The following is a 21,432-nucleotide window of genomic DNA, read 5'->3' on the forward strand; positions in this document are numbered from 1 at the left end:
CCAAAAAAAGCTGAAAGCAAGGGACTGAAAAAAAAACTTAATTAAAAGGAAAGTTATGAAAATACTCAATAAAAGGTCCCCAGACCTTATGAAACTTTATATCTGAATTGAGAATTGAATAATGAATTTTTTCAAGGTCTAAACAGGACATGATATCGTTAAGCCATTGAGCATGCGTGGGTGGGACAACATCTCTCCATCTAAGAAGAATTAGATGTCCAGCCAGGAGAGAAGCAAAAGATAATATTCGACATTTAGTTGAACTCAAGCGTATATCTGTCTCACCCAAGAAGCCAAACAGAGCAATTAAAGGGTTAGGTTCTAAGTGGCGATTCAGAATACTGGTTCAGGTTATAAAAACATCTCTCCAAAATTTCTCTAGACGAGGACAGGTCCAATACATATGAATAAGAGAAGCCTCGCCACTTTTGCATTTATCACAAAGAGGACTAATATTAGGATAAAATCGAGATAGTTTAGATTTGGACATATGGGCCCTATGAACAATCTTAAACTGTAAAAGACAGTGGCGAGAGCACAAAGAGAAGTTGAATTAACCGATTTGAGAATCGAGTCCCAAACCTCATCAGATAAAGGGATATTTAAGTCATGCTTCCAAGCCATTCTGATTTTATCCACAGGGGCATGCCGTAAGGATACTAATTTATTACGAATAAAAGATATTAAGCCTTTACCCAATGGATTAATAGAAAGAAATAAGTCCATAGCATTTTTCTCGGGCATTTCAAGGAAGTTGGGAAATAAAGGATTGATAAAATGTCTAATTTGGAGATATCTAAAGAAATGGGCATTAGGTAGATTGAACTTAGCAGAGAGCTGTTGAAAGGATGCGAAGCGATTATCGATAAAAAGATCTTCAAAATACCTAATGCCCTTTCTATACCAATCACAAAATGTTGAATCATACATAGTAGGTAGAAAAAGATGATTATGTAAAATAGGACTAGAAAGGGAAAAACCATAAAAACCATAAAATTTCCTAAACTGGGCCCATATTCGCAAAGTGTGTCTGACAAGAGGATTAACAATTAGTCTAGACAAACTACTAGGGAGTGCAGATCCAAGAAGTGCAGAAATAGATAGATCTTTAGTGGAATTCAGCTCCATTGCTACCCAATTAGGGCAATCAGACTGGCTATGAAAAAAAGACCAGAAAATAAGACAACGAATGTTAGCTGCCCAGTAATATAGACGAAAATTAGGTAAGGCCATGTCACCCTCTTTTTCAGATTTTTGAAGATAAACTTCATTAATTCTAGAACGCTTACTCTTCCACAGATAGGACAAAATAATAGTCTAAGGAATCAAAAAAGGTTTTAGAAATGAAAATTGGAATAGATTGAAATAAATATAAAAATTTAGGGAGAATATACATTTTAATAACATTAATACGACCTACCAAGGACATAGATAGAGGTGACCATTGTGACAAACTCTGTTTTGTAGAGTACAAAAGATTGGCAAAATGTTCACGAAAAAAATCTTTAAACTTCCTTGTAACTGTAATACCAAGGTAGGTAAATTGATTATCAACTACTTTAAAGGGGAGGTCGCGAAATGCTAATACTTGTGCTTCTTTATTAATTGGGAAAAGTTCACTCTTATGTAAATTAAGTTTATAGCCAGAAAACTGGCTAAATCGATCAAGAAGTGAAAACATTGGAGGTAAGGATGTGGACGGATTTGAAAGAAAAAGTAATAGATCATCAGCATAAAGAGAAACTTTATGCTCAACACCCCCCCTCCAGATCCCCGTCAATTCAGGACAGCTTCGAAATGCAGTCGCCAGAGGCTCTACAGCCAAATCAAAAAGAAAGGGACTTAAGGGGCATCCTTGACGGGTGCCACGTTTAAGGTTAAATAACTGGGATTGCTGAGAATTAGTCAAAAAAATCGAAGTAAATATAATAAAAATTTAAATTATAAAACATAATTAGAAAATAGAAAAGGGAAAGTAAGGTAGTGCAAGTCGGGTCCGGATATTTGGAAGGTATGGCCCAGATCCGCGTCAGGACCTGTTCAGCAGTCTTATCACAGTTGGAAAGAAGCTGTTCCCAAATCTGGCCGTACGAATCTTCAAGCTCCTGAACCTTCTCCCAGAGGGAAGAGGGACAAAAAGTGTGTTGGCTGGGTGGGTCGTGTCCTTGATTATCCTGGCAGCACTGCTCTGACAGCGTGCGTTGTAAAGTGAGTCCAAGGACAGAAGATTGGTTTGTGTGATGTGCTGGGCTATGTTCACGATCTTCTGCAGCTTCTTCCGGTCTTGGACAGGACAACTTCCATACCAGGTTGTGATGCATCCTAGAAGAATGCTTTCTATGGTGCACCTATAAAAATTAGTGAGGGTTTTAGGGGACAGGCCAAATTTCTTCAGCTTTCTCGGGAAGTAAAGGTGCTGGTGGGCCTTCTTGGCAGTGGACTCTGCTTGGTTAGACCAAGTCAGGTCATTTGTGATATTGACCCCAAGGAACTTAAAGCTTTTGACCTGTTCCACCTGCGCACCACCGATGTAGATGGGGTCGTGTGGTCCGCTACTCCTTCTGAAGTCAACAACCAATTCCTTCATCTTGCTGACGTTGAGGGATAGGTTATTGTCTTCGCACCGTGCCACCAGGTTCTTAATTTCCTCTCTGTACTCAGACTCATCATTACCCAAGATACGGCCTACAATTGTGGTGTCATCAGCAAACTTATATATTGAGTTCGATGGAAACTTGGCTTCACAGTCATGGGTGAACGGTGAGTACAGCAGCATGGCAACATATACCATATGTACTTTGAGAATAAATTTTACTTTGACGTTCACTTTGTTTTATAACATTTGTTAAGTTTTTTATTTTGAAACCTCAGTTCATTCCCACTTTGGATGCTGGTGAGCTTGGACCAGTTTTTAAATCCCATTTTACATATTCTCCAATTCCAAGTGAAATTACTCACAAGTAGTGCCTATCACTTGCTGTTGATACTCTCTGAACACTCCAAACAGCACTATACAGTAAACCAAGAAGAGAAAAGAACAATTATGTACCATGTTAACAGTTCTTAGAAATATCACTGTTCAGACACAGTTAATCTCTTCAAAGTTCAAAGTAAATTCATTATCAAAGTACATATATGTCACCATATACAACCCTGAGTTAATTCATCTTACAGGCATTTGCAGTAAATCCATCATGAAATCAATGAACGGCCACATCCAACAGGACAGATAAACAACCAATATGCAAAAGACAACAAACTGTGCAAATACAAAAGAAAAAAATAATAAATAAATAAACAATATATATGGAAGACATGAGATGAAGAGTCCTTGAAAAGGAGTCCATAGGTTGTGGGAGCAGTTCTGTGATGGGGACAAGTGAAGTTATCCCCTCTGGTTCAAGAGCTTGATGGTTGACGGGTAATTACTGATCCTGAAACTGGTGGTGTGAGTCTTGAGGCTCCTGTACCTTCTTCCTGAGGAGAGAGTATGGCCTGGGTGGTGGGGGTCTTTGATGATGGATGCTGTTTTCCTGCTACAGCGCTCCTTGCAGATGTGCTGAATGGTGGGAGGGCTTTACCCCGTGACGGACTGGGCTGTATCTGCTACTTTTTGTAGGATTTTCAATTCAAGGGTACTGGTGTTTCCATACCAGGCACTGATGCAGCCAGTCAGTGTACTCTCCATCACACATCTATAGAAATTTGTAAAGTTTTAGATGTCATGCTGAATCTTCACTAACTTCTAAGGAAGTGGAGACGCTGCTGTGCTTTCTTCATATTTGCACTTGTATGCTGGGCCCAAGACAGATCCTCTGAAATGATAACACCAAGGAATTTAAAGTTGCTGACCCTCTCCACCTCTGGTCCTCCGAAGAGGATCCTTGGTCTTCCTGATATGGAGTAAGAGGTTGTTGTGGCACCACTCAGCCAGATTTCTGATCTCGCTGATTCATCACCACGTTTGATTCGGCCTACAACAGTGTTGTCATCAGCAAACTTAAATATGGCATTGGAGCTGTACTTACTCTCACAGTCATACAATAGACAATAGATGGAGAAGTAGACCATTCTGCCCTTCGAGCCTGCACCGCCATTCTGAGATCATGGCTGATCATCTACTATCAATACCCGGTTCCTGCCTTGTCCCCATATCCCTTGATTCCCCTATCCATAAGATACCTATCTAGCTCCTTCTTGAAAGCATCCAGAGAATTGGCCTCCACTGCCTTCCGAGGCAGTGCATTCCAGACCCCCACAACTCTCTGGGAGAAGAAGTTTTTCCTTAACTCTGTCCTAAATGACCTACCCTTTATTCTCAAACCATGCCCTCTGGTACTGGACTCTCCCAGCATCTGGAACATATTTCCTGCCTCTACCTTGTCCAATCCCTTAATAATCTTATATGTTGCAATCAGATCCCCTCTCAATCTCCTTAATTCCAGCGTGTACAAGCCCAGTCTCTCTAACCTCTCTGCGTAAGACAGTCCGAACATCCCAGGAATTAACCTTGTGAATCTACGCTGCACTTCCTCTACAGCCAGGATGTCCTTCCTTAACCCTGGAGACCAAAACTGTACACAATACTCCAGGTGTGGTCTCACCAGGGCCCTGTACAAATGCAAAAGGATTTCCTTGCTCTTGTACTCAATTCCCTTTGTAATAAAGGCCAACATTCCATTAGCCTTCTTCACTGCCTGCTGCACTTGCTCTTTCACCTTCAGTGACTGATGAACAAGGACTCCTAGATCTCTTTGTATTTCTCCCTTACCTAACTCTACACCGTTCAGATAATAATCTGCCTTCCTGTTCTTACTCCCAAAGTGGATAACCTCACACTTATTCACATTAAACGTCATCTGCCAAGTATCTGCCCACTCATCCATCCTATCCAAGTCACCCTGAATTCTCCTAACATTCTCATCACATGTCACACTGCCACCCAGCTTAGTATCATCAGCAAACTTGCTGATGTTATTCTCAATGCCTTCATCTAAATCGTTGATGTAAATTATAAACAGCTGTGGTCCCAATACCGAGCCCTGTGGCACCCCGCTAGTCACCACCTGCCATTCCGAGAAACACCCATTCACCGTTACCCTTTGCTTTCTATCTGCCAACCAGTTTTCTATCCATGTCAATGTCTTCCCCCCCAATGCCATGAGCTTTGATTTTACCCACCAATCTCCTAGGTGGGACATTATCAAATGCCTTCTGAAAATCGAGGTACACTACAGGCATTGGATATCCCTTGTCTAACTTCCTGGTTACATCCTCGAAAAACTCCAATAGATTAGTCAAGCATGATTTGCCCTTGGTAAATCCATGCTGGCTCGGCCCAATCCTATCACTGCTATCTAGATATGCCACTATTTCATCTTTAATAATGGACTCTAGCATCTTCCCCACTGATGTTAGGCTGACAAGATGATAGTTCTCTGTTTTCTCCCTCCCTCCTTTCTTAAAAAGTGGGATAACATTAGCCATTCTCCAATCCTCAGGAACTGATCCTGAATCTAAGGAACATTGGAAAATGATTACCAATGCATCCGCAATTTCCAGGGCCACCTCCTTTAGTACCCTAGGATGCAGACCATCTGGACCTGGGGATTTGTCAGCCTTCAGTCCCATCAGTCTACTCCTCACCGTTTCGTTCCTAATGTCAATCTGTTTCATTTCCTCTGTTACCCTATGTCCTTGGCCCATCCATACATCTGGGAGATTGCTTGTGTCTTCCCTAGTGAAGACAGATCTAAAGTACTTATTAAATTCTTCTGCCATTTCTCTGTTTCCCATAACAATTTCACCCAATTCATTCTTCAAGGGCCCAACATTGTTCTTAACTATCTTCTTTCTCTTCACATACCTAAAAAAGCTTTTGCTATCCTCCTTTATATTCCTGGCTAGCTTGCGTTCGTACCTCATTTTTTCTCCCCGTATTGCTTTTTTAGTTAAGTTCTGTTGTTCCTTAAAAATTTCCCAATCATCTGTCCTCCCACTCACCTTAGCGCTGTCATATTTCCTTTTTTTTTTAATGCTATGCAATCTCTGACTTCCTTTGTCAACCACTGTGGCCCCTTTCCCCCCTTTGAATCCTTCCTTCTCCGGGGAATGAACTGATTTTGCACCTTGTGCATTATTCCCAAGAATACCTGCCATTGCTGTTCCACTGTCTTTTCTGCTAGAATATCCGTCCAGTTAACTTTGGCCAGCTCCTCCCTCGTGGCTCCATAGTTTCCCCTGTTCAACTGCAACACTGACACCTCCGATCTGCCCTTATCCTTCTCAAATTGCAGATAAAAACTTATCATATTATGGTCACTACCTCCTAATGGCTCCTTTACTGCAAGATCGCTTATCAAATCCTGTTCATTACATAAGACTAAATCCAGAATAGCCTTGTCCCTGGTCGGCTCTCGTACAAGCTGTTCCAAGAATGCATCCCGTAGGCACTCTACAAACTCCCTATCCTGGGGTCCAGCACCAACCTGATTCTCCCAGTTTACCTGCATGTTGAAATCCCCCATAACTACTGCGACATTACCTTTGCCACATGCCAATGTTAACTCCCTATTCAACTTGCACCCAATATCCATGCTACTGTTTGGTGGCCTGTAGGCAACACCCATTAGGGTCTTTTTGCCCTTACTGTTCCTCAGTTCTATCCACACAGACTCTACTTCTCCTGATCCTATGTCCCCCCCTTGCAAAGGACTGAATCTCATTCCTCACCAACAGGGCCACCCCATCCCCTCTGTCCACATTTCTGTCCCTGCGATAGCACGTATACCCTTGTACATTCATTTCCCAGGTCTGATCTCCCTGCAGCCATGTCTCTGTTATCCCAACAACATCATAGTTACCCATTCGCACCTGAGCTTCAAGCTCATCCGCCTTATTTCTGACACTTTGTGCATTCAGGTACAGAATTTTTAGCCCATTTCTCCTCTCTCTGTTTAAATCACTGCCTATTGTGCTTAACCCAGCTCCCTGAACTCCCATCGGGCTATAAGCCCCTTGAATTTTGTTGTCCTTCCTAAATTTACTTATACTTTCTGCACATTTAACTCCATGTTCCGTCAGACCATCCCTCTGTACATGTGTCTTCCTTATCACTTGTTCCGCCTCACCTTTCTCTACTACACACTTAATATTCCGGACCCGTGTAGTCCCCACCTGTCCTTTATTCTTCATCTCGCTATCCTCTCTCACATTCTGGATCCCTGCCCCCTGCAAATTTAGTTTAAACCCTCCCCGAGCAGCACTAGCAAACTTTCCTGCAAGAATGTTAGTACCGCTCCAGTTCAGGTGTAAACCGTCCCGTCGGAACAGATCCCACCTTCCCTGGAACAAAGCCCAATTATCTAAAAACCTGAAACCCTCCCTCCTACGCCATCCTCTCAGCCACGTATTAATCTGTATAAACCTTCTGTTCCTTGCCTCACTTGCACGTGGCACAGGTAGCAATCCTGTGTAGCAAGCATAAAGTGAGTAGAGCAAGAGGCTAAGCACATAGCACCTGTGGTGATGGAGGAGACATTTTTGCCAATTTGAACTGACTGGGGTCTGCAGGTGAGGAAATCTCTTTCAAGTGCATTGACTGCTACGCAGCCAACTGATGAAGTGAGGTACATAAAGTGAGAGATGACAATCTGCAATGAAACTAATGATCATTTAAGTTGCTGTGGCTGAGAAAGCAAACTAAGGTATGTACAAGGTGATTCTCTTGCTTTTCAATGCATGCATTTAATCTCATTGTCCATCACAATTCAGCAGTTCATCTAACGACTTCCTCCTCTGACACTGCAGCATCTCCTTTGTACCGCGTTGAAGTATACACTGAATTCGGATGTCCAGGTCCTATAGAGGGCTTAAATCAATAGACTAGATAAAATATAATAAGGCAGTATATATTAAAGTTCATAGAAAACTGAGTATAAAGGTTCAAGGAAGTCAAATTTACTGTCATATGCATAAGTACATGTATGCTTTGGTGTAAAGTGAAGCTTGCAGTGACATCACAGACACATAGCATCATATAAGCAACATAACAATAAATTATGCAAACTTTTATAATAAAACAATTAGAATCAAAATAAATGTCCATTTTAGTGTAAAGTGGTCATCGTGTTGCTACACTGCAGTAATTATGGTTTTACCAATTAAATGGTTAAAGGGAAGTAGCTGTTCTTGAACGTGATGGTGTGGGTCTTCAGACTTCTGTGCGTCCTGCCCAGTGGTAACTGCGAGAAGATGGGATGGCCCAGATGGTGGGGATCCTTGATGGATAGTGCTGCTTTAATGCAGCACCTTCTTTCGATACTAAAAAGATGATGGATGGTGGGAAAGATGATGCTGATATGCATTGGTGGCATCCACTATTCTCTGTAGCTTATGACATTCCTGTGTGTATATATAAAATACAGAAATATACAGCACATTTTACAGGCCCTTCGGCCTACAGTGTTGTGCTGACCATGTAACCTACTCCCGAAACTGCCTAGCGCATAGCCCTCTATTTTTCTAAGCTCCGTGTACCTATCTCTCTTAAAAGACCCTATTGTATCCCCCTCTATCACCATCACTGGCAGTGCATTCCATGCACCCCCCACTCTCTGTGTGACAAACTTACTCTGACATCCCCCCTGTACTTACTTCCAAGCACCTTAAAACTATGAACCCTTGTGTTAGCCACTTAAGCCCTGGGAAAAAGCCTCTGACTATCCACATAATCAGTGCCCCTCATCATCTTATACACCTCTATCAAGTCACCTCTCATCCTCCGTTGCTCCAGGGAGAAAAGGCCAAGTTCACTCAACTTATTCTCATAAGGCAAGCTCTCCAATCCAGGCAACATCCTTGTAAATCTGCTACTGCCATGATGAGGCCAAGCTCAGGTTGGAGGAGCAACACCTCGTATACCGTCTGGGAAGTCTCCAGCCCCTTGGCATGAGTATTGAATTCTCCAACATCCAGTAATACCCTCCCTCTCCCTTCCCCTATCCCAGTTGCACTCTGTCTCCTCCTCCAGCTGCCTATCACCTCTCTCATGATTCTGCCTTCTTCTACACGTAGTGCTTTCCCCTTACATTCCTTCTTCACCTTTCCTACCTATCCCCTCCCTGCTTCTCCTCCCCCACTTATTGGTTTTTCACCTGGCACCTACCAGCCTTCTCCTTCCCACCCTCCCCCCACCTTCTTTATCGGGCCCCTGCCCCCTCCCTCTTCAGTCCTGACGAAGGGTCTCGGCCCGAAACGTTGACTGTTCGTTTCCACGGATGCTGCCTGACCTGCTGAGTTCCTCCAGCGTGTTGTACGTGATCCTTGTAAATCTCCTCTGCATTCTCTTTATAGTATCCACATCTTTTCTGTAGTGAGGTGAAATTTGAAAAGCTCTACGGGACCATGATCCAGCAGTTAGGATACTTTCAACAGTACATCTGTAGAATTTGTTATCATGTCAATGACAAGCCAAACCTCCATAACCTCTGAAGAAAGTAAAGCCACTGGTGTACTTTCCTTATGAATGCATTTATGTATTGGGTCCAGGATAGGTCATTTGGTATGTTCAATAATGGGATATTGGTTGTCATTCTGAGTACTAAATTCAAGCATACTAAGCCAAGGTACTGCAAAGAATGTATCTTGACCCTTGCATGGTCCAATAATTACATGTTTTTACCAAATAATGACAACCAGAGTATCTCTGTCTTGTGAGAGTGTTCCACTGCACAGCCCTTTGCAGGGGGGAGGGGGGGAGGTGGAGTTGCTGTAAAACAAAACTGTCCTTTCTTGATCTTTCTGTCTCCATCTCTGGAGACGGCCTATCTACTATAAGCCTACAGACTCTCACAGCTACCTGGACTATTCCTCTTCCCACCCTGTCTCTTGCAAAAATGCTATCCCCTTCTCACAATTCCTCCGTCTCCGCCGCATCTGCTCTCAGGATGAGGCTTTTCATTCCAGGACGAAGGAGATGTCTTCCTTTTTTAAACAAAGGGGCTTCCCTTCTTCCACCATCAACTCTGCTCTCAAACGCATCTCTCCCATTTCCCGCACATCTGCCCTCACTCCATCCGCCCGCCACCCCACTCAGGATAGGGTCCCCCTTGTCCTCATCTACCACCCCACCAGCCTCCAGGTCCAACATATAATTCTCTGTAACTTCCGCCACCTCCAACGGGATCCCACTACCAAGCACATCTTTCCCTCCTCCCCTCTTTCTGCTTTCCAAAGGGATCGCTCCCTTGTCCACTTGTTCCCCCCCCCCCCCCCCCAATCCCTTCCCACCGATCTCCCTCCTGGTACTTATCCTTGTAAGTGGAACAAGTGCTACACCTGCCCTTACACTTCCTTCCTCACCACCATTCAGGGCCCCAGACAGTCCTTCCAGGTGAGGTGACACTTCACCTGTGAGTCGGCTGGTGTGGTATACTGTGTCCGGTGCTCCCAGTGTTGCCTTTTATACATTGGTGAGACCCGACACAGACTGGGAGACCGTTTTGCTAAACACCTACACTCTGTCCGCCAGAGAAAGCAGGATCTCCCAGTGGCCACACATTTTAATTCCACATCCCATTTCCATTCTGATATGTCTATCCATGGCCTCCTCTACTGTCAAGATGAAGCCACACTCAGGTTGGAGGAACAACACCTTATATACCGGCTGGGTAGCCTCCAACCTGATGGCATGAACATTGACTTCTCTAACTTCTGTTAATGCCCCTCCTCCCCTTCTTACCCCATCCCTGACATATTTAGTTGTTTGGTTTTTTTTCTCTCTGCCCATCACTCTGCCTGTTCTCCATCTCTCTCTGGTGCTTCCCCCCCCCCCCCCTTCTTTCTCCCTGGGCCTCCCATCCCATGATCCTCTCCCTTCTCCAGCTCTGTATCACTTTTGCCAATCAACTTTCCAGCTCTTAGCTTCAGCTCACCCCTCCTTTTGGATTTTCCCCTCCCCCCACTACTTTCAAATCTCTTACTATCTTTCTTTTCAGTTAGTCCTGGCGAAGGGTCTCGGCCCGAAACGTGCTTCTCCTTATAGATGCTGCCTGGCCTGCTGTGTTCCACCAGCATTTTGTGTGTGTTGTTTGAATTTCCAGCATCTGCAGATTTCCTCATGTTTGTGTTTTAGGCACAAGTATTATGTGTTGCAGTCTATATTTTTAACCTTTAATTACATCAAAAATGTGTGGTCTCAATATTGAGGACAAGTAAATGATTTATTGATTAGATGCTTCTCCCTTTTCCATTAAAGATTTAGTGGTTGAATTCAGTAAATTAGCTTATGTGTAATATTGTTCTGAATAGAGGGGAAATGTGGAACTCTTAATTATTTGAGAGGCACAGGCAATTAAGTGACAAAATGCAATAGGTTAGCAATAAGTAAAACAAAATTAAGATTGGGAAGACTGCTTTCAGTGAAATTAATGGTACAATATTTCAAGTCAAAAGCTGCCGAGATTTGATGCAAGTAATGCCATATGAGCTAATTAAGGAATTCTTCAATTTAATTTTAAAAAACAGCCATTTAATTGGTTGCTTTGCAGTAGGTTTGGCAGCTTCTGTTTGGAAAACAAAATATGGTTAACTTTTCAAGTCAAACTCTTCATTGAAATAGTAGCAATGAAGGTTCTTCAACTTGAAATGTTCACACTAATTTCCCCCATGCAGGTGCTGTCTCACCTGCTAAATTGTCTCAGCATTTTTTTAAATTTAAGGCTTCCAGCATTTTTTTTACTTTTTGATTTTCTGTAGCTTTTGTTTACTCCACCGTATTAGCTATTTTTTTTGCAAGTTCTTCACTGCAGAATTAGAAACATAGAAAACCTACAGCACAATACAGGCCCTTCGGCCCACAAAGTTGTGACAAGCACGTCCCTACCTTAGAAATTACTAGGCTTACCTATAGTCCTCTATTTTACTAAGCTCCATGTACCTATCTGAAGCTTCTTAAAAGACCCTAATGACCCTAGCTAATCCATAGCTGATCTTGCGTATGACTGTATGAAAAAGGTGGATCCATAAAATTGCATTTAATTAAATTAAAATGATGAAATAATGTGTGTTTGAGATGGTACAAAGCAAATTTAAGACTGACATTGGGAAGGTGTTTTATCAATGTGTGGAATGAGATCTCAGAGAGCAGAATGGAGGGAAGAATCATCAAATTATATGAGACCCATTTTGGAGGTCATTTGGACCATTCTAAAAGGCTAGGCTAACTGGTCTGAAAATTCTTCCTCTCCTGTAATTACTTTGTTAAAACTAAGTTGGGATCATTTACTGTTTACCTTGGAACTTGTGGTAGGAATGGTGTGTAGCCACTTCAGAGTTCATTTTAGTCTGGTACCAAATAACAGCAATTTCTGTACTAATCTGTTAAATGTCGTTTTGCACTGACTATGCAATTTAATACAAAAGTGAAATGCACACTTCGTAAACTTTCGAGTATGTTTCATATAAAATTAAATTTGGTTCCTTGCTCAGTTCAATTATTCAGTATAGTTTGATATGTTAAATTTCCATTGGTACAAGATGATCAATTTGAAATCAATGATTTGAAGTTGCATTTTCCAATTTATTAACAGGTTGTAAAACTAAAAGCATCTGAAGTGCAATGGGGGATGGTTTAACCCAGCTTGGCAGGGCAATGGGAACTTCAAAAAGAATTCAGGAAGGTGAAAGACAAAGCAGAAGGTCGAAGTTGTAGATGAAGATAAATGAAATACAGTAGGTAAAAACAAAATTGGGCAAAAATTTTAAAATAAAAAAGCTAAAATGGCAAAATTAAGGGCTCTGTTATCTGAATAATTGCAACATTTGCAACAAAACGCATGATTGATACGACTAGTGGGGGTATGGCGTCATTTCCATTTAAGAAATGTGGCTCCAGAGTGACCAAAATTGGGAATAAATTATTTCAAGAAATTCAGCTTTTAGGAAGGACAAGCAAAAAGGAGAAAGGAGTGGTGTAGAACTAATAATGAGGGAGACAGTGTAGTAGTGAAAAATTATCTCATCAAAGCATCATAATTTGGGCTGAATAAAGAAATGTCATAGGGAAGAAAACATTTAAAGTAGGACAAAAATAGTTGTCATTTTAGACACAACATAAATCACGAAATTGGATGCATATGTAACAGATACTGTAATAGTGGAAGACTTCTATCTGCATATAGTATGGATACACATGCTGTGTTAAGGTGAAAGATGAATTCTTGGGTTGTACTAATATATTGAAGAACCAACTTGGTGGGGGGGGAAGCTATCTTGGATATCATTTATACAATAGGAAGGGTTGTTTAGATAACTTGTCAAGAGTCTTTTTGTGGGAAAATGGGCATAATGTGATAGAATTTGACATTGGGATTGAAAGTGATGCAATTCAATGTGAAACTTGGGACTTGAAACAAAGGATACCATGAAGGCATGAGGGAGCATTGTCAGTGGTTCATTGAAATGTGTGATGGAGGACAGGCAATGGTTAGTATTTAAAGAAATAGTGCTTAAGTTGCAAAAAAAATCCATTAATACACAGAAACCCAATGGGACAAGTGATTCATTCACAACTGATGAGAAATTACCGATGGCATTACATTTTTTTAAAAAGTGGCATATATAATTGCCTGAGTTCATGGTAGGCCTGAGGATCGGGAGCATTTTAGAACTCGCTAAAGAACCACAAAGAAACTTACAAAATGAGGCAAGATGGAATATCAGTTGATTTGTGAGAAACAAAAACAGATTATGAGAATTTTTATAGGTACATTTATTTTAAGAAACCATCTAGCAAGGGTAAATTTGTGCTCATTATTGAGATAGGAGTATTTGTAAGAGAATTCACAAGCCAAATAAGAAAATAGAAGAGGATTAAACAGTGACTTTCTGTCTTCACTGAAGAAGATGCTGTTTCCAGTTAAATGATACACACAATAAATCACACCAGACAATTACTTTGCCTAACACCTGTACAAATTATGTTAATTTGATTCAAACAGCTCAAATTCATCAAGGGTCCCTACCATCCAGGTCATGCTCGCTTCTCGCTGCTGCCATCAGGAAGAAGATACAGGAGCCCTAGGTCCCACACCAGGTTCAGGAACAGTTTTTTCTAGCCCCCCCCCCCCCCCCGACCATCAGACTCCTGAACCAGAGGGGATAACTTCAGTCACCCCAACACTGAACCTATTCCACAACCTATGGACTCACTTTCAAGGACTCTACAACTCGTGCCTCAATGTTTATTATTTATTTGTTGTTGTTGTTACTATTCTTATTATATTAATATTTGTTATTTCTTTTTTATATTAGCACAATTTGTTTTTTCACATTGGTTTTTGTCTTTGCAATTTTTAATTGATTATATTGTGTTTCTTTGTATTTACTGTGAATGCCCACAAGAAAATGAATCTCAGGGTAGTGTATGGTGACATATATGTTCAAAGTAAATATATTATCAAAGTACATGTATGTCACCATATACAACCTTGAGATTAATTTTCTTATGGGCATATTGAATAAATCCATAATAGAATAATAACCATAACAGAATCAATGAAAGACTGCACCAACATGAGTGTTCAACCAGTGTGTAAAGGACAGCAAACTGCAAATACAAAAAGAAAGAAAGAATTTTTTTTTTAAATAAACAATAAGTTTCGAGAACATGAGATAAAGAGTCCTTGAAAGAGAGTCCATAGGTTTTGGGAACAGTTCAGTGATGAGGCAAGTGAAGTTGGGTGTAGTTATCCCCTTTTGGTTCAAGAATCTGATGATTGAGGGGTGATAACTGTTCCTAAACCTGGTGGTGTGAGCTCTGAGGCTCCTGTACCACCTTCCTCTAATAATAAAATTTACTTTGAACTTTGAGATTCACTATATACTAGCTGTTGGAACCAGCTGGGTGGGCACTGTGGTCTGCATGGATCCATGCTATCTGACTCTTTGTAGTTTGAAACAAGACTAATTGACTTCTTAGTTTCATAACATTTTTAATTACACAACTCTTTTAGTTTACTTTCACAGCTTCCAAAATCTACTTCTCTTGTATTGCCCAGTCTTGATGAATGTGGTTGAGGTTTGATCTCAGTGAGTCCTTCTGAGTCTCTGACTCAGTTTGTCTTTTTCAGTGATTGATCTCTGGAGTCATTGCTGCTGGTAATTTCACTGCAACTTTTTGTACATTTCTTTGCGTGGCTTCCAAACATTGCATAGTTTTTTTGTCACTTACATGGCTATAATTCCAAACCTTATCCATGCAAGTTTATGTTTCTTTAACTTAATTTCTACTGGTGCCTTCCTATAATTGCTTCAATCATTTGCTTCATTATTTGTCAGAATGTTTAGTTGTGTTTTGTCATACTTTCAAACAAGGCGTCAAAGTATCTCCAATTGTTTGTCCTCCAGATAGCCCACCATAGAATGATTTATATTTGACCAGTTCTCGGGGCTGTAAAGCTTTCTCACCAGTGTTCTAAATTGATATTGACCAAGTGTAGATTACCTGATCTTCCTTCACTTTGTTTCTTTGATCTGTGGTTCCCAACATCTCTTCCTAGCCAGCAGATTGGCCTCCCAGAGCCTGATAGGATGCTTAACATCCCTTTACCTGCCCCGATGTGCAAGCCTGCCAGATATATTTGAGGAGCAAGTATTAATCAAGAAATAGTTCTAGAAAAGTTGCCAAGCTTAAAGTTGATATGGCTGAGGAGGTGAATTTTCAAAAACACAAGACATTGCCGATATTGGAAATCTTAAGCAACACACAAAATTCTCAAGGAACTTGGCAGGTCAGGGTGACTCTGACTTATTCCCTCTTCCTTCCTTGTACTGATGAAAGTTTTCAGCCCGAAACATCACCTCTTTATTCCTTTTCATAGATGTTGCCTGGCCTGCTGAGTTCCTCGAGCAGGTCAGGCAGCATCTATGGAGAGGAATGCACAGTTAATGTTTCAGGCCAAGACCCTTAATCGGGCTGGAAAGGAAGGAAATGAGGGGAAGGGAAGAAAATGACAGAGTAAGAAAATGAGGGGAAGGGAACAAGTACAAGCTGGCAAGTGATAGGTGAAACTAGGTAAGGTGGAAGATTGGAGGGGCGGTGGGTGGATGAAGTAAGAAGCTGGGATGTGATAGAAGAAGTAAACAGCTGAAGAAAAAGGAATCTGATAGGAGAGGACACTGGACCAATTGGAAGAAGGGAGTGAGGAGAGAGCACCAGAGGAAGGTGATAGGCAGGTTGAAGTAGAAGAGAATGGGTAAGAGGAGAGATGGAATGAGGAATGGAAGGAGAGAAGGGGGAGTAATTACAGGAAGTTGGAGAAATCAATGTTCATGCCATCAGGTTGGAGGCTACCCAGATGGAATATGAGGTGTTGCTTCTCCAATCTGAGGGTGGCCTACTCATGCTGTGGAGGAGGCAATGATTAGACATGTCCAAATGAGGATGGGAGGTAGAATTAAAGTGAGTGGCCACCAGGAAATTCCATCTTTTGTGGAGCACAGAGTGAAGGTGCTCAACAAAGTGGTCTCCTGATCTACATCAGTCTCCATGATATAAAGGAGGCCACATCAGATACAGTAGGTGGGTTTGTGACTGCAGAGGAGGATATAAAGGTTCAGACTGATTGAACAAGCAGGAATAATGAGAACATAGCAGGTAGAACATAATGAGGAGAAATGAGATCATCTGCTTTATTGTATGTAACACAAAATTGCTGTTTTTATTAAGTTGAAACAGATTACCGGTAGTTTGTGTTGATGGCCAAAGAGACACAATTGTACTTATACACTAATCACTGAAGGCCAGCATGCAGGTGCTAGCAAGTGATCAGGAGTCTGAATGTGTATTAGCCTTTATTACAAGAGGGTTTGATTGCAGGAGTAAGGAAGTATCCTTGCAGTTGCACATTGCCTTGATGAGATTACACCTGGAACATCATGTAAAGTTTTTGTTATTTTAACCAAAAGATGTTCTTCCCATAGAGGGACTCCAACGGTGGTTCATTGTATTGTGGAACCACAGAGGGTGGCTTTGCCACATGTGGAGATTGAGTAGACTGGGACTCTGTTCTTTAAAGTTTAGAAGAATGGAAGGTGATCTCGTAGAAATATATAAAAGCTCTAAAAGCACTTGACACACTCTATACACAGCATGTTTCCTCAGGTTGATTAGTATAGGATCAGGGGCACAGCTGGAGAATATGGGGTAGGTTGTTTAGGTTCAAGATGAGAAATTTCTTCAGAACGTTGAATCTTTAGAATTTGCTACCCCAAAGGTCTACTAAGAATCAATCATTATATTCATTCAAAACTGTAACCAATAGATATCTGGGCATTAAGAGAATTAAAGTTTCTGGGGGTACTGGTGGAAAATAGGGCTGAGGTGCAAGATCAGCCATGATCTTAATGATGGAGCAGGTTTGACAGAGCAAATAGTTTGCTTCTGCTCTTATGTTTAAGTATGGTGTGAAATAGACCTAGGGTTTATGTTCCCATGTTCTGCAATGAAAGCTCAAGTTCAAGTATACACTACATTATGTATTGTTGGGTGGTGCTTGAGTGGGATGGAAATAGCAAACTAGGTTAATCAGAATGATCTTGGAGTCCTTGTTATCTTAAGAGCAATCTTGTTGAAGTTTGGGAATGTGTAAATCAACATGATGTGTTATGCAGTAGTAGAAATGAAAAACATTTTAAAGTGGAAAAGAGCATTCGGTCTCACCTGGCAACTAACTCAGAAATGAATGTGGACACATCTTGGGTATCATCCAAAGCAAAGCTGGAAGGTTCTAGATTTTATTTGCAGTTTATTCCATATTAAGTGAATGTAACTGCCATCACGTGAACCTTGGTTCTCCTGTGATCAGGCAGGTGGGGATTATTAAACCAGTCATGATTCCAGTTCCGGATGCTCCTTTATGGTGAGGGCAGATTGAACTCATCTGCAATATTCATTTTTATTCTCACCCCCACCTCTTTCTCCTTCCTATCCATGAATCTTCTTTTAAAGAAAATGTTGAATACATAAGCTGTTTACACCTGCTGTCAAAACTCTCAAAGAATAGCTACCTGGGCAAGGTACTGCATCAGCAGTAGCACCATATCCCAGCAAATATACAGAAAGAGAAAATTGGAAAGAAACAAATAGATAAAAAAGAAACAGATGGAAAATATGACCTGCATTTTAAATGGCAGTTTGTTTTTGCTCGTTATTTTTAAGAGTTCCAGTTGGTTCTCAGCAGGCATTTACTACAGGACCAGAGTGGTCTGCTACCATGGCAAATCCACTGGTTGCCATGACAGTTTTTGAATTGGATATTTTAATACATAAAGTAGAAAGTCTTTGTTTTTTTTATTCAGACTAATTTTGCATTCGTAGAACTGAAAGGCCAAGGATTGTGGGAATTGTACTGTGGGGATGGTTTGTTGATTCTGTCAGTTTGGCTTATGACTCGAGCACAGTTATAAATTGCATGGATGCATTTTGCATTTCATCCACGGGATTAAATCTGTTATAGTATCTTTTTCTTTTAAACTGAATTCATTTGTGAATTTAATCCCTCAAGTTAAATTGGATAAACTCCTGGATAATTGTAAAGTAATGTGAATTTTGAGAAGCTGCATTTTTGTGGTTTACTTACAAATTTAACTGTTACAGTTATAATCCCTGTGATCTCATTGACCCTTAAGCTGCTTATAAGAGTCTAATTATGAATCTTCATCGAATTTTAAGGAAAAATAAATTTCAAGTTGCAGGTAATGTTTTATCTTTAAAATCTGGGTTATTTAAAACTTGTTATTTTTGGCTTTGGTAGAAAGCAGTTAAGTTTAAAGAAGCACTAATTGTGTCACGTGATTGCTTTTGAGATTGAACTTAATATAGTAGATGCTGGGCTTCTGTCCGTTGGAGATGAATTTGAATCCCTGTCTTGACTGATCTAGTGCTCATGATGAGTGTTCTGTAACAAGTGGTGATGCAGCTTGATGCAGACAATGAGATACTGAAGATGGAAACATTTATTTCCCACATTTGACCAGAACATTTTCAACGTAGTCTTATTTATATAAAATAAACCATATAGCTCAATTGCTGAATAGTAGCATGAATTATGCAAATAGTTGAAGTTATATATCTGTTATATTCACTCATTATTTATTGCAGTTTAGGAGAAGTGTATACTCCATAACTATCTCTCTTGGCTAGAGGCAGCTCTTCATTGGTAAGCAGTTAGGAATAAGAAGAAATGGGAATTTTAACACACTAGTGTTAAAGGCTCAGTTGTTTCAGGCCAGTAACAGAAAGTTCCATTTTTCTTTGTGTTCTTTCTGGATCCTATCTTAATCTCAGCAAGTGGTGTCTTCCTTTCAAAATGTTTCTGCTGTCGTAATTATCCCATAGTTTTTGTCTGGTGTTCTCAACTTGTTATCCTATACTCTTGATGGCACTTCATTATGTAAGTCCAATTTTATCCATTTTCTAGCTCTTCAAATGGATCTTTTTTTTGTATTTTGTCCTGTTTATTATTTCTTTCTAGAGAGGTTTCTAGGTCTGTTGTGGTATCATCAAAAGTCAACAAAATGTTGAAGTTACACAATTCAATAAAATGGCTGTGCATTTCTGTTTGTATTTATATGTTCACTGTGTGCTCGTAAGCTGAAGGACAACAGTACTGTAGAATTGGATTTCTTTTCTTCCCGCGTTTTTTGTAAGCAACCATCTCCCGGGTGAGATTTGGCACAGGTCATCTCTAGTGCTAGATCCTCTCTTGCTTCAGACTTGCAAATATTTGACTAAGACTGCTCCATGAGGACTCTAAAAGTTGGTTGCTGCACTCTTGTTGCCACCTGGCCCATCTTGAACAACGCCTGTACCTGATGTCTAGCTAGCCCTGTCATCTTATGGCTCCATCTGACATTTCTGATGTTCATTTGCAGCCAACTCCATCAAGGTTGAGATGTACAGCGATGAAGAGGCAGGGAAACTTCTGGCACAGGAGGATGGCGCTAGTGATAAAGATGAAGCAGTCATTGCGGATGAGCCTTTGACGGAGCCGCTAGGATTCTGTGAGGGCACGGGGCAGGGACCTCATTCTCCTGGAGGGATTCGTCTTCCTAATGGAAAACTGAAGTGTGATCTGTGCGGAATGGTCTGCATCGGACCGAATGTTCTTATGGTACATAAGAGGAGCCACACTGGTAAGTATGCTTACAAAAGTAAGGAAATGGAGTGACATGTGGTGGGAATTTAAAGTCTCTATCTGTGGTGGCAGTTATTTGAACTCACTTGTAATTTGTTTTCCCATGAAGCTTGCCCATTTATTTCTGCCCCTGGGAGCCTCTGCTTATAAGAGCAAATAGATGGAAGTTATAACACTCACCCAGCTCTGGCAACTGAACTTGAGGACAATAGAATTTCCTTTGGGAAAACTTCCTGCAGATGTCCTTGGAGCATTCTTTTTTGGTTCTTGCTATTTGTGCTTTTTCTTTCTTGACTTGTATGAGGACTTCAGCAACATAACTGCAACATGAAAAAATGTAACCAGCAGGGGACAATTTGGTTTCACAGCAGAAAACTAGAATGAGTTGGCACAATATTCAGTGAAGCTTCATGGCTGGCTTACATGGGGAATGGAAATAATTTCATTGATACATCAGGAATGGTTATTCTGTAGTAGTTGGAGATGCACTGAGGCAAAACAAGTTTTATCCTGTGCCAAACCCACAAAATATCAGAGCTGGGGTTGCCAGATGCAAGATTTTTTAAAAATAAAGTCCTTTTCCCAGTGTTGATGTCCCTCAGCATGAGCACAAAAGTTACTGGAAGACATTTGAAACTGTTTATTACCAGAATGTAGTGTTCACAGATGATGTCTAATGAAATTTGTTCTTTGTTCATTTTTGATCAATGTATGGCAAGAAAGCTGAAAACATTGTTCAGGCCTTGGAGGGTTGGATATCATTTACATGATAATACTCACATGATCATTTTTCTCAGCATTTCTTAGATTTGCAATTATTAATTTGCAGTCACTTTTGATAATACTAGTGTTCAACTGCACAGTTGGTACTTATCTTTTGTAAATATTAAGTGCTGCTGCTGCCAATAGAATATTGCATCTGCAGAGGCCAGATTCTACTTGACAACATGATCAAAGTGACAGGATATATAAGTACTTGGATAAATGGGCCTGATTAGGGATAGTCAACGTGGTTTTATGCATGGTAGGTTGTGTCTAACCAATCTTAGAGTTTTTTGAGGAAGTTAACAGGAAAGTAGATGAAGGCAAGGGAGTGCTTGGTGTCTTTGTAGGCTTCAGCCAGGCATTTGACAAGATCCTGCATAAGAGGTTGGTCAAGAAGGTTCAGTCACTTGGTATTCAAGATCAGGTAGTAAATTGGATTAGGCTTGACTTTGCAGAAGCGAGAGAGTGG

At 40.8% G+C, this 21,432-nt stretch overlaps 1 protein-coding gene across 6 annotated transcripts in view; it reads left to right on the plus strand.

Moving 5' to 3' along the window:
• Window positions 1-21,432, plus strand: part of ikzf4 (IKAROS family zinc finger 4) — a 179,050-nt gene that overhangs the window by 116,162 nt on the left and 41,456 nt on the right. For all 6 annotated transcript variants that reach the window (XM_073070937.1, XM_073070934.1, XM_073070935.1 and 3 more), the window contains one exon: window positions 19,936-20,196. In XM_073070937.1, coding sequence (XP_072927038.1) covers window positions 19,936-20,196 — 261 coding nt within the window. The remainder of the gene's footprint in view (window positions 1-19,935; window positions 20,197-21,432) is intronic.

The sequence above is a fragment of the Hemitrygon akajei genome, chromosome 18 (assembly GCF_048418815.1).
Source record: "Hemitrygon akajei chromosome 18, sHemAka1.3, whole genome shotgun sequence".
Lineage (NCBI taxonomy): Eukaryota > Metazoa > Chordata > Chondrichthyes > Myliobatiformes > Dasyatidae > Hemitrygon > Hemitrygon akajei.